General features: G+C 38.1%; 1 protein-coding gene across 1 annotated transcript in view; it reads left to right on the forward strand.

Moving 5' to 3' along the window:
- Nucleotides 1–226: 226 nt before the first annotated feature.
- The window catches only part of STK17B (serine/threonine kinase 17b), a 32,220-nt gene continuing 20,516 nt past the window's right edge, over nucleotides 227–11,930 (forward strand). Inside the window, exons 1-2 of the mRNA XM_039248960.1 lie at nucleotides 227–501; nucleotides 10,209–10,374. Coding sequence (XP_039104891.1) covers nucleotides 10,253–10,374 — 122 coding nt within the window. The 5' untranslated portion in view covers nucleotides 227–501; nucleotides 10,209–10,252. The remainder of the gene's footprint in view (nucleotides 502–10,208; nucleotides 10,375–11,930) is intronic.

Genomic DNA, 11,930 nt, shown 5'->3' on the forward strand with positions numbered 1-11,930 from the left:
CGCCCAGCCTCTGGCAGGCCCGGCGCGGGCCACACCCTCTCACCGCTCTGGGGCCCCTCCAGCCCGGCAGCACGCGCCGCCGGCCGGCGCCCCGCCCCGCCCGACACGTGACAGCCCCGCCCTCCGCGCGCACTCGGATTGGCTCTCCCGCCCGAGGGGGTGGGTCCTAGCATACAGCCCTGCCCCGCAACGCGGCTGCAGTTTTCAAACCTCAACTGTAATCTCCGGTCACCGTGTCCGCTGCCGTCGCCGGGAGCCACCTCACCGGGGAACAGGTCACTACTGTTGGCCGTTGTCCAGAAGAGGAAAAGTGGGTCCTGCTACGTTCGGAGCTACCTGGCGCCTCACTGGGCTAGAGCTGGAGAACGAGTCCTGTGGTGGCCACCGGCGTGTGGCGGGACGGGAGCCCCCTTGGAGGGGCAGCCCCCGAGAGAACCTGCCGTGTCCCGAGCGGTCAGCGCCTTCCGATTCGCGCGACCACAGTTCTGCCGCGACTAGTGGGTAGGTTCGGGACTCCGATTCTGAACCCCTGAACCCGCCCCTTTTACCCCGGACACGGAGACCCCGAAAGTGGGAGGGGTCCCGAAGAGGGATAGTGTCAGGCAGTGTGGGCGGGTTCAGGGTCTCGTCAGAACCGCGACCGTCAGCCGGGCGGAGGCGGGCTCGGACTCTGCGTCCCCTCAGGTGGCCCGACTGCCCGGGGCCCGTCTCTGCCCTCCGAGCAGAGTCCGGCTTCGCTGCCCCGCTCGGGGTCGGGCGAGGGCGGCCGGTGGTCCTCCCAGCCCCCCACCCAGCGTGTCTGTGCGTGTGCGCGCCGTCGCCCGGGCCGCCTGAGCTCCTCTGGGTCGCGTCCCGCGGGGGCTCCCTTGCGCGACCCGCTACCTCGCTCCCCTTCCACGTCGCGCCGATGCGGTCTTTCCTGGCCCTCCCGAGTTCACGGCTGTGTTGTGGGCACAGGACGTGTTCACCTCTGGGCTGCTGGACGCGTCCTGCTCACAGCCGCCTTTCGTCTCGGGGAAGTTTTGTGCTCCTCTTGTGGGGCATTTTCGGTTACTGCTTGTGAACATTGTCTTGGAGTCACTGCCTAGAGCGGACAGATTGCAGTTGTTGCAGTCTTGTCCAGCGATCTGATTTTATTTGGATGCCGCGTAAATCACTTAAGTGTACGCGAGTCATCCTCCAACTATACAACTACGTCATGGCTCCAGTATTGAAGTGGACCCAGCTCTTGCTTTTATTGTGTAGGGAAAAGCGCTTCATTTGAATTCCCTTAAAGGGATTAGTGGAGACAGAGTTGAAAGAGACTTTATGGCAGCTGGTAGCTGATATTGGTTCTTTTCTTCCTCGGTCTGTGAAGGGACTAAGACTCTGAGGCAAAGTTGCAAATTAAAACTTAAAAAAAAAAAAAAAAACATTTAAAAAACCCAACCAGGTACTGATCAAATGTCAATACTGTTAGGTGTGTGTATCACGTTCTCTGTTTTGCCAACGTAATGTTTACCTCTGGTACGGGTTGGGGGAGGGGGTGGTGCTGGAGCTTGCCGAGGTGTCTGATACGGCGTGGCCCCTTTAAGTTCTCGTCTTTGCCAGTGTGAGCGCTGAGACAGCGTGGTCTGCAGGGATGGTTGGGCCAGTGGTGGCCTCCGTGTGTGCCCTGGCAGTAAAGCCCACGAGCACAGTCTTATTAAAGGAAAATATAATAAACCTATTTTCTCATGGCTGCACTCTTTTATAGTTTTATAGTGAACTGCCCAGAAGTAGTTTGTAACAAATTCGGAAGTGTTTGTTGTATAAAGTATGAAGCCACTTACCCATACAACTTTGTATTTTTGAAAAACTTGGTCCATAGAAGCATTGCTCTAATTTAAGACCTCTCTTCTTCCCCCTTTATCCTTCTGTGAGATGTTTCATTTTTTTAAAAAAAGCTTTCTAATATTCTCATAAGTGGAATTAATAGCTGCTTTATTTTTGAGATGCATAATTTACAGTTTAGATCATCCTCTAAGTTATTGATCTCAAACTGAAGTGTGAAATATATTTACACGGCAGTGTATTTAAGTTTTAAAAGTAAAACTTGTATAATGATTTGAAAGTCTTTCTCTTTTGTGTGTGGACAGAGTGGTGGTAGGTAGTCGCTTTTGGGCTCTGCATAGTGAATTACAATTTAAGATAGAATCAGTTTTTAGGAAAGTCAAGTCTGGACTAATTGGTCACCATGTCGGCACATTAATTACAAATCTGAAGAAGATAAAGAAGTTTTATGACCTGTTTCTAATCAAACAATTTTATTTTTAAGTTTGCATTTGGCAGTGCTTTACTGGTGTTAAGTAAACATTTAAACTTTTTTTTTAAAGCTTTGTTTTGAAGCTGTTCGATAATTATGAGAGAATATCCTTATCAAAAGTTTCCTGTTGTACTCAAGAGACCCAATTAAAAACCCATGAATTAGGGAAATCAATTGCTAACACTATCACTAAATCCTAAAATTGCCTATTTCCCGTATATAAAATTGGCAGCCAAGAATAGTGCTCCTAGATTGACTGCCTTTAAAAGATTTTGATTGATTTCTTGTGTTTTTTTAAGAATTCTTTTGCATTCTCTGACTATTGATTGTGTCAGTAACATTAACAGTCATTTATATACTTCCTTTCCACTTGGAAAAACTTTAATGTTTTAGTTGCTGTAGTCTTCTACAATAGTGATGACAGAATTCAAGGATTTTATTTTTAAGTAGCTTATATTCTCTGATAGACTAATATCAAAGGAAATTTCTTTGAATATTTCAATTAATATATGTACTTACAAATTAAGTCACAAAAAATAAAGTTACATATTTTTGTCTAAATAGGTTGTGACATAATTTTCATGACATACTTTGTTAAACTTTTAAAAATTTCTTTTTTTCCAATAACATTTAACCTTGAACTTGAATGCCACTTTAAACATCTAATCAGTTTCTTTCAATGTTTGTGGTGTATTTTGGTGCATCCCTGACCCTTTGCAACTTCTTCACCAAAAGAGGGCATAGTTCTACTTTAAGCATTTAAAATTTTGATATTAACAGTGAGATGGTAGTTTAATCTTTAATCCTTAAAGGATCATATTCCATTTTGTATTGTAAAGATTACTGAACAAACAGTACTTCAGTGGTGTGGTATGTAAATAGTACTTTATTTTGCAATAGAAACTTAATTTTCCATTTGATGAATGACAAGCCCTGTGTGTTTCTTGGTCCGCTATATTTCTGTTTTTCAGCATCTTCCTGTCCTGTTTAATTTTCCTTCCGAAGGTAGAAGAGATGGCTCCGGGCTTTACTGTCATGGCACACATTCGGGCCTGGGGTCGTTACCTGGAACTTCAGCCCTTGGGTAGTATGTACTAGACTGGCTGGGCTAGAGTCAGTTAGCTGGCTTCCTTTTGTGATTTCCGAAGGACTAAATTCCTGACGTATGCTTCCTATTCAGTCTTTAAAAGCAAAAAAAAAAAAAACACGCAAAACCTACTATTAGAATATAGTTAGTAAGGGGCGCCTGGGTGGCTTAGTCGGTTAAGCGTCCGACTTTCGCTCAGGTCATGATCTCGTGGTTCGTGGGTTCGAGCCCCGCGTCGGGCTCTGTGCTGACTGCCAGCTCAGAGCCTGGAGCCTGTTTCAGTNAAAATGAAAAAGTTAAGAGAAAAGACGGAGGAGAGAGGGTGAATAATAGGGAGTATAAAAACATGAAAGGGTCGGGGCGCCTGGGTGGCTTAGTCATTTAAGCATCCGACTTTCACTTAGATCATGATCTTGCAGTTCGTGGGTTCGAGCCCTGCGTTGGGCTCTGTGCTGACTGCCAGCTCAGAGCCTGGAGCCTGTTTCAGTCTGTGACTCCCTCTCTCTCTGACCCTCCCCTGCTCACGCTGTCTCTCTCTCTCTCCTAGATATAAATAAAACATTTAAAAAAATTAAAAAAAAAGAATATAGTTAGTAAAAGGAATATAGTCTCTTCCTTGAAATTAAAAATCCTCTTCATCCCTATCCCTACACCAATACCTTTACTTCTAATCAATGGAGTCTTCTGCCATCCTAGCAGAGCATTCTTTCTTTATTTTCATGGATGCTAGATAAATAACTCTCTAGTTCCTCTGTTTCCTAGGAAAAACTTGGTAGCTATTAATTGCTGACATAGAAGGGAGTTGTTTCCCTGTAATCTTGTGCCTTGCATTGTTTCCAGCTGCCTTTTGAATTTACTTAACAATGATGTAGATTTGTCAGTCCTTACCAGGACAAATTTCTGAATTTCCTGAATGAGGTACCTTTTAAAATATTGATATTCTTAGCTGAAGTAGGTATTCACATAAAAGAGGTGGTCACTTAGTCTGTAAAGACAAAATAAATTGTTGGTATTACAGTACAGTATATGATAAAATAATTTTGTCCATTTTTCTAAGCTTTATAGCTATGCTGCTTAGAATTGAAATTCTCTAATAGCAGTTTAGAATATTCCTTATTTTATTTAACCAAATATTGATTAAACAGAGACTAAGCTGCTTGAAGCTCCAATGCTGTAATTTCAAGATGCATCTCAAGCTCTGTTAAACCCCTGAAGATCCAAGATGCACCTAAAAATTCCTGTTGCTGTATTTCATAATTCCCATAATTCAGTTCATCAAACATTAAAAAAACGACTGTCTGGTGCCATGATGGGAGTTTAGACACAAAAGTAAATGTTGCCCTGCAGCCTAACATGTTACTTGTTGAAGAGGTCTGTCCAGGGTCCTCCTGGTTCTGAAATGCAAAGTTCAGGCATTTAGACCAACCTGTGGGTTTTAGGCAGAGCTTCCTGGGGGAGGTGACATTCTATGTTGAGATATGAAGGGTGCGTGAGAAGACTTAGCCATTTAAGGAGAAGTATAAAGAATGTTTCAGAGATGTCGAGGCAAAAAAATGAGTGTGACAGGAAATGAAACTGGTGTGTACCTGGCCTCAAAAGGCTTTTGCCTGTCATGCAGGAAGGGCTTTAGCTTATAGGTACTGGGTAGCTAATGAAGGGATCAAAGCAGACGATTGGATTCGCTAGATGTTTTCATTTATTGTATGTTATATACTTTATTTTTGTAAAACATTTTATCAATAACCTTGAAATGAATATTGTGATGAATGTTTTTAAAAACAGAACTATTTATAGGTTTTATAGAGACTGTTGTTTGTTTTACTTCTAATCACATCACATTGCTGTCTCTTTTCAAGTAGTTAAGGCCCAGACCAAACCTAACATTTCCTCTGTTACTTCCTTCACTGATCCATATCTGAATTCTTATTGTACTTATTGTAGTGGGCATTAATGAAAGAAAAATCTTTGAAAATAAGTTTGAGGTACTGTATAATTAGGAGGTTAATTTTATCTTGCTTCTCTTACCCTCTTACTGTTTCTAGTGCCTGATTGTGTCCCCGTGCACACATACACTCACAGTTACCTACTAAGTCCTGTAAGATTTTTTTTTTTATTAGTGTAGCCTAATAAAGTGTTATGAAATGAATTTCAAATAGATTGGGACATATTGGCAGTGTACAATTAGCTATGTGAATTGTGGTAGAAAATAAGAAAAGGTCTAGGGTTGTTGGACTTCAAGAGAAATTGGTGGGAAAGCACTGAGAGACAAAGCGCTGACTGATAACCTTCATGTACCCAAGGATTAAATCGTACATGATGAGCAACCACATGTTTGTGGAGGGTTTAGACAAAGGTAACATTCATGCTCCATTATATGTAAAATTAGCCAAAGGAGAAGAAATGGAAAAATATCTAGGCTGTGGCAACTGGTTCAAGAGCAGTAAATGGAAGGAAAATATAGGGTGCTGTGTGTCTGCCAGCAGTCTGTAATATATTAGCAATAAGTAGGTAAATGTCAGGTTCTGTCTTCAGAAGTGTGCTTGCTTTTTTTTTTCTGAGACATAGCTGTGTTCAGAGCTAGACTGAAATGTATCACAATTCAAAAAAGATTTTTGTATTAACATGTATTTAAAAGAACCACTGATTGCCCAATGCTGTTTTTAGCTACATTTATAGTCTTAAAAATGCCTGTGGGTACATTCAGCATTATGAATGTGAGGGAAGGAAATTTTGTTAGGGTAAAAAAATTAAACACAAGGCAATGTCCAGTATTAGGAAATATTATTAAGTAGTTCAGTTAATAAGGCCCTACTTATATTATCATAATCCATAGCAATCCTTTTTTAAAAAGGTCACCTCTTTTCCCTTCTAACATAACTAAATAATAGATACAACAAAATTTAGTATTTATCTGTATATTTGGATCACATTTTGGATTTTGGGTGGGAGGGGGACCCAGGATAAGCCTAGATTTTCACAAGTGATACTCATAATACAGGTGTGTGTTTTAAGGTTACAAATTGTTATTCATTATATAGAAGTGTAACTATGACATTAATTCAGAATTTGTTAAATTGTCTTTTCTCTCCAGTATTAAACAAGGCATTAATTCTTATTTAGTGTTTACCCTGAATGCTCATATGGTCTCTGCGTAAGAGCTGACATATTATTTGGATAGTGAACACCATCTGCTCTGTATAAATGCAGAGAAAATGCTGAGGCCTTAAAAAAATTGAGCAATAATGGCTTTTGAACCTACAGCCAAGTAAACCCTTAATGTGTGAAGAGATAGATTTTGCTGTTGCAAGTGGGTAAGTTGCTACATTTAGTGTCTGGTCATGTATATTCACAGCAATAGTTTTTACCCAAAGGCATTTACTAATTTTTTTTTAAATGTTTTATTTATTTCTGAGAGAGAGAGAGAGAGAGACAGCGTGAGCAGGGGAGGGTCAGAGAGAGAGGGAGATACAGAATCTGAAGCAGGCTCCAGACTCTGAGCTAGCTGTCAACACAGAGCCCGATGAGGGGCTTGAACCCACAAACCGTGAAATCATGACTTGAGCCGATGTCAGACGCTTAACGGACTGAGCCACCCAGGAGCCCCTCTAATTTCTGCCTCTTATTAAAGTAGTACCTGCTTAGTGTAGATACTTTCAAAATAGGAAAAGTATAAAAACTGCCATGTTCCCACCACCCAAAGATAGTTACTGGTAACATTTTGCCCTAGTTTTCCAATCTTTTCTTTCCTTTTATATTTTTGCCACAAAATTATCATACTGTATACACTTTCTGTGTCTTCCTTTTTTATATTTTTGCCACAAAATTATCATACTGTATACACTTTCTGTGTCTTCCTTTTTTAACTTTATATTTTATGAGATAAAAATATTCTTTAAAAGCATGGTTTTTGAGGATATAGTATCTTAGTTTTAGGTATATTTAATCATTTGTTGGGCTCATTCATTAAATAAGTTTGGGTTTTTTTTCATTATTATAAATTATACTTCATTGAACATAAATCTTTGAATACATCTAAGACCCATATTGACTCTGGAAACTTGAAAGCAGAAAATACTTACTCATAAAATTATTTCTGCTAGAGTTCTTATGAATAGATCACTTTGTAGCAGATATATTATAGCATGAGATAAACATCTTAGATTCTAGAATCTAGATGAGGTGAACTTCTCAGAATCAAGAACCTATACTCTGTCACTGTGATCGAATTTGACATGTTCTTGTTCTTGTATTTCCCAAGGCCTGATTGATGGACACTGTTGGGAATTTAGGCCAATTTGTATACATGATATAGGTATATCCTTTCTTTCTGTATGTATATATGTATAATATAAATATGATCATAAGCGGGCATATTCATAGACTTAGAAATTTAGGAAAAAAATGGTAAAAGTCCAAAGATGACCTGAAAAAAATTAGATTGAGCATAGAAATTGGTAACCATATTGATTTTTGTTAGAGGACTGTATGGCCAATGTAACTGAGTGCCATCAGAACTAAGCAAAGACATAAATAGTTTATCAAGACATAGTAAAAAAAAAAAGAATTTTAAGAGCTGAGTGTGAGCTAACTTGGGGTGAGAGATTTGAATATGGAAACAGTACAACTACTCAACAGTAGCCAGGGACTGTGTAGAGAGTATCTTTAGGTAGAATATTAACGATATTTACTTACTGAACAATCATGATGTACTCTCATGACTAGCACTGTACCAGTGTCCTTCTACATGAGTTCATCATATTTTAATTTTAATCTTTAGAGTTATTTGAGTTCTGAGAGTTCTATTATAATCCATACTTTAGAAGAAGCAGAATTCAAGCTTTCTTCACTGGTAATCAGAGAAATGCAGAGTAATTCACAAGATTCCATTTCCTTTCATCACACTAGAATAGCCAAATTTAAAGGCCTGAATGGAACAAATGTTAGCAAGAAAATGATAAGGTCTCCCACCTAGTGATAGTGGGGATGTAAACTGGGCATCTAAAAAAGGGACCAACTTCAGCTGTGTCAGTGATGTCATATTTATTTTTAATTTAAATGAAATACGGCAAAGCAATAAGATTGAAAAAGTGTTATATTTGTATCCCTTCTTATACATTTGGAAATATTTCTCTCTTCTCTTCTCTTCTCTTCTCTTCTCTTCTCTTCTCTTCTCTTCTCTTCTCTTCTCTTCTCTTCTCTTCTCTTTCTTTTCTTTTCTTTTAAGTAGCTATATTTGTTTCCCACACTGCCATAACAAAGTACTGCGGACTGGGTGACGTTAACAGCAGAAATGTATTCTCCCAAAATTTTGGAGAGCAGAAATTTGAGATCACGGTGTTGACATTGTTGGCTTCTTCTTAGGTCTTTTTCTATGGCTTGTTGATGTCCTTTTCCTCCCTGTGTTTTCATGTGGTTTTTCCCTCTATTTCTGTGGCCTAATCTCTTTTTATAAGGACACCAGCCCTGTTGGATTTGGGTCCCCCTAATGACCTCATTTTTAACTTAATTACCTCATTAAAGGCTCTGACTCCAAATACATTCACCTTCTCAGGTGCTGGGGGCTAGGACATCAGCATGTTGATTTAGAGGGGAGGGACACAATTGGCTCATAACAGTAGTGAAGTTAAATAATTTAGATAAGATCTCATAGCTGGTATGATGGATAAATTGGATTCAGACCCAGATGTGATTGAGACCAAATGTTATCTTCAGAATGCTGGGCTGCTACCCTTAGACTACTAGAGATGTACACCAAAACTAATTAAACTTTGTTTCTGCAAAGACCAACAAATTTAGAGAAAAAAATTGCTAACTTAAGAATAAAACCACTAAAATATAGAAACTGAAAACACTGAACTCTTATCACACTGCTTATTAAATTGAATATAGTTGGCATTTGAATTTAGGAAGATAAACAACAGTACATGTCAAGTAGGAAATAGAGGAAAAATGTGGTAGAGAAAGAACAAAAGCCGTAGGGTGTTATTGAAAGAGGGTTCTAGAAGAATAATACTGACCTTTTTTTTTTTTTTTAGTAAACATAGCAGGATTTTTTTTATATACTTTGTAAAATATATAGTCTGCAATTATATGAATTCAATTCATATGGGATAATAGTTTTGTTAAAACTGAATATATGTAAATATCACAGAATTGAAGATAAATATGGGTTCAAGATACAGAACTGTAGAATAAGGCTTTATATATGGTCACTCATCTAACAAAATTACAAGAGCTCAGTTCTACCAAAAGAAAAAATTCTTAAGACCTACCTATGAAAGTTTGAATTTAATATTGAAATGTAGGTAGTCTATGAAACAAGTTTTGCTGCTTGTAGTCATTCAGAAGTCAGTAACAAAACTCACAAAATGTGAATTCACTACCAAAATTGTTTGGCCATGAGAAATTATATTTAAAATGAGTAGTCATTACCCTGCTGTGTTAAAATCTTGTTATGTGAAGGTGTAACTTTAGAGAATAACAGTTTAAAAATGAAATTGAATAATTGCTTATATTAAAATTTTATTATAACTATTTTCTAATTTGAGAGATTTGAGGTTTTTTATAGTAGTTTTATTCTGAAATAAAGTCAGTAACTTTGTTCAAGTACCATAGAGATGATACCAGTTTATGAGTGTGCTTTTTGTTTTCCTTCCTTCTGGGTAGAATGTGCTGCTTAAAATCTTTCTTTTCTTTTTTTGGTAGGGGGAAGGGTTATAACTTACAACTATATTTGGAGCTATAAAGTGTAAAGTACATCCTGTCTATCTGTGATAACATCTTTTTTTTTTTCAATTGCGTTTAAGTTATATCCTGTACATTCTCTTTTTTAAATAGGTAAAAATAAGTGACTAAAGAAGCATATCTGGGAGTCATCTGACATGTCGAGGAGAAGATTTGATTGTCGAAGTATTTCAGGATTGTTAACTACAACTCCTCAAACACCAATGAGAATGGAAAACTTTAATAATTTTTATACACTTACATCTAAAGAGCTGGGAAGGTAAGGAAATTGTATGATGTGTATGCTGTTTAAATTCACATATTGAATTTCTGGGTTTATAGTTCTATAAAATTCATTTCATCATTTTAAGAAATGATTAGAATTCTAGAAAGTCATCATCTTTGCTATTATTATACAGAATCTAGTTTTAACTGACTTGGAAATCAAATCTGTAGAGAGTTAGTGAGCTTTTATGATATATTTCACCTAGCTTCAGAACCCTTAATAGGAGGTCAGTTTCTTAATTTGAGGCTGTGTGTGGCAACAGGTAGCTTAGCATAGAGGACTTCCAAGTCCAAATGCAGGCTCTGCCATTTCCAAACGGTGTGACCTCAATTAAATCTCTGTTCCTTTTAGTGCTATAGTTTCCTCATCTGAGAAGTGGGGATGAAGATAATTATATCTGTCTTCCATGGTTGTTATGAGGATTAAATTAGTTAATATTTGTAAAGTAGTAGAATGTTATCAATTTTTGTTAAAAAATTTTAAATTCCTAGGATATTTTGCTGGACTAAAAAAATAAATAAGGAGGGACTCCTCTTTTTTCCTCAGTTAAACAAAAAGAATTAACTACTATTTGATGGTATAATTCTGTATGATGAAGAATGCATATTCTGTAAGTTTAAAACCCTATGCTTACACTAACACTAATCTGTTTTGGCCTGATGAGAGTGTAAATTCCTTAAGGCCAAGGGGCAACCTGAGATTCTGAGATTTAGTTTTACCATTTTAATATACATGGAAGTTGGAAAAATAGACTAAGATATTTATGTTATGTGTTCAGCATCTCTGAACTTTAAATTCAAGACATTTAACATAGTTAAAAGGTGGTGATCAGTTTCTACCTTTAGTTTGATTTTAGTTCTGGAGATAAATGTTTTGCTTATCTTAAAATGGTTTACCAAGTCCATGTTTGTATTGATAGACCTATAGTAAGATAGTATGATTGATTTTTATCTTCGAAAATCTCAGTGTGAAAACAAAAGTTGACTGAACCATGAAAAGTAATTCTGTTCTTGGTGATCTTTTATAGGAAGGATAACAAGTCCTAGCCTTGTCAGTTTTTGGATGCAGTCTTTCTTTTGCAAAAATAAGGATGATAATATCTACTTCATTAGACTAAGAACTAAATGTGAAAGCATTTTTCATAATTCCTGGCATATTTATTTATTTAATTTTATGTGTACAGCATCTGGGTGTTTTAATGATGTACTGAAAGATACAGTCTTTTTTTTTGGATCTTATATTTTATTTATTATTATTATTATTTTTTTTACAGATAGTTTATTGTCAAGTTGGTTTCCATATAACACCTGGTGCTCATCCCCACAAGTGCCCTCCTCCATGCCCATCTCCCTCCTCCCCCCCACACCCATGAGTCCTCAGTTTGTTCTCAGCATTCAAGAGTCTCTCATGGTTTGCCTTTCTCCCTTTCCGCCACCATTTCTCCCCTTCTTCTCCCCCATGGTCCTCCATTAAGTTCCTCTCAATCCTCCTACACTGTTGGTGGGAATGTAAACTGGTACAGCCTCTCTGGAAAACAGTGTAGAGGTTCC

This window comes from Hyaena hyaena, unplaced genomic scaffold, assembly GCF_003009895.1.
Source record: "Hyaena hyaena isolate Hyena2069 unplaced genomic scaffold, ASM300989v1 scaffold_325, whole genome shotgun sequence".
NCBI lineage: Eukaryota > Metazoa > Chordata > Mammalia > Carnivora > Hyaenidae > Hyaena > Hyaena hyaena.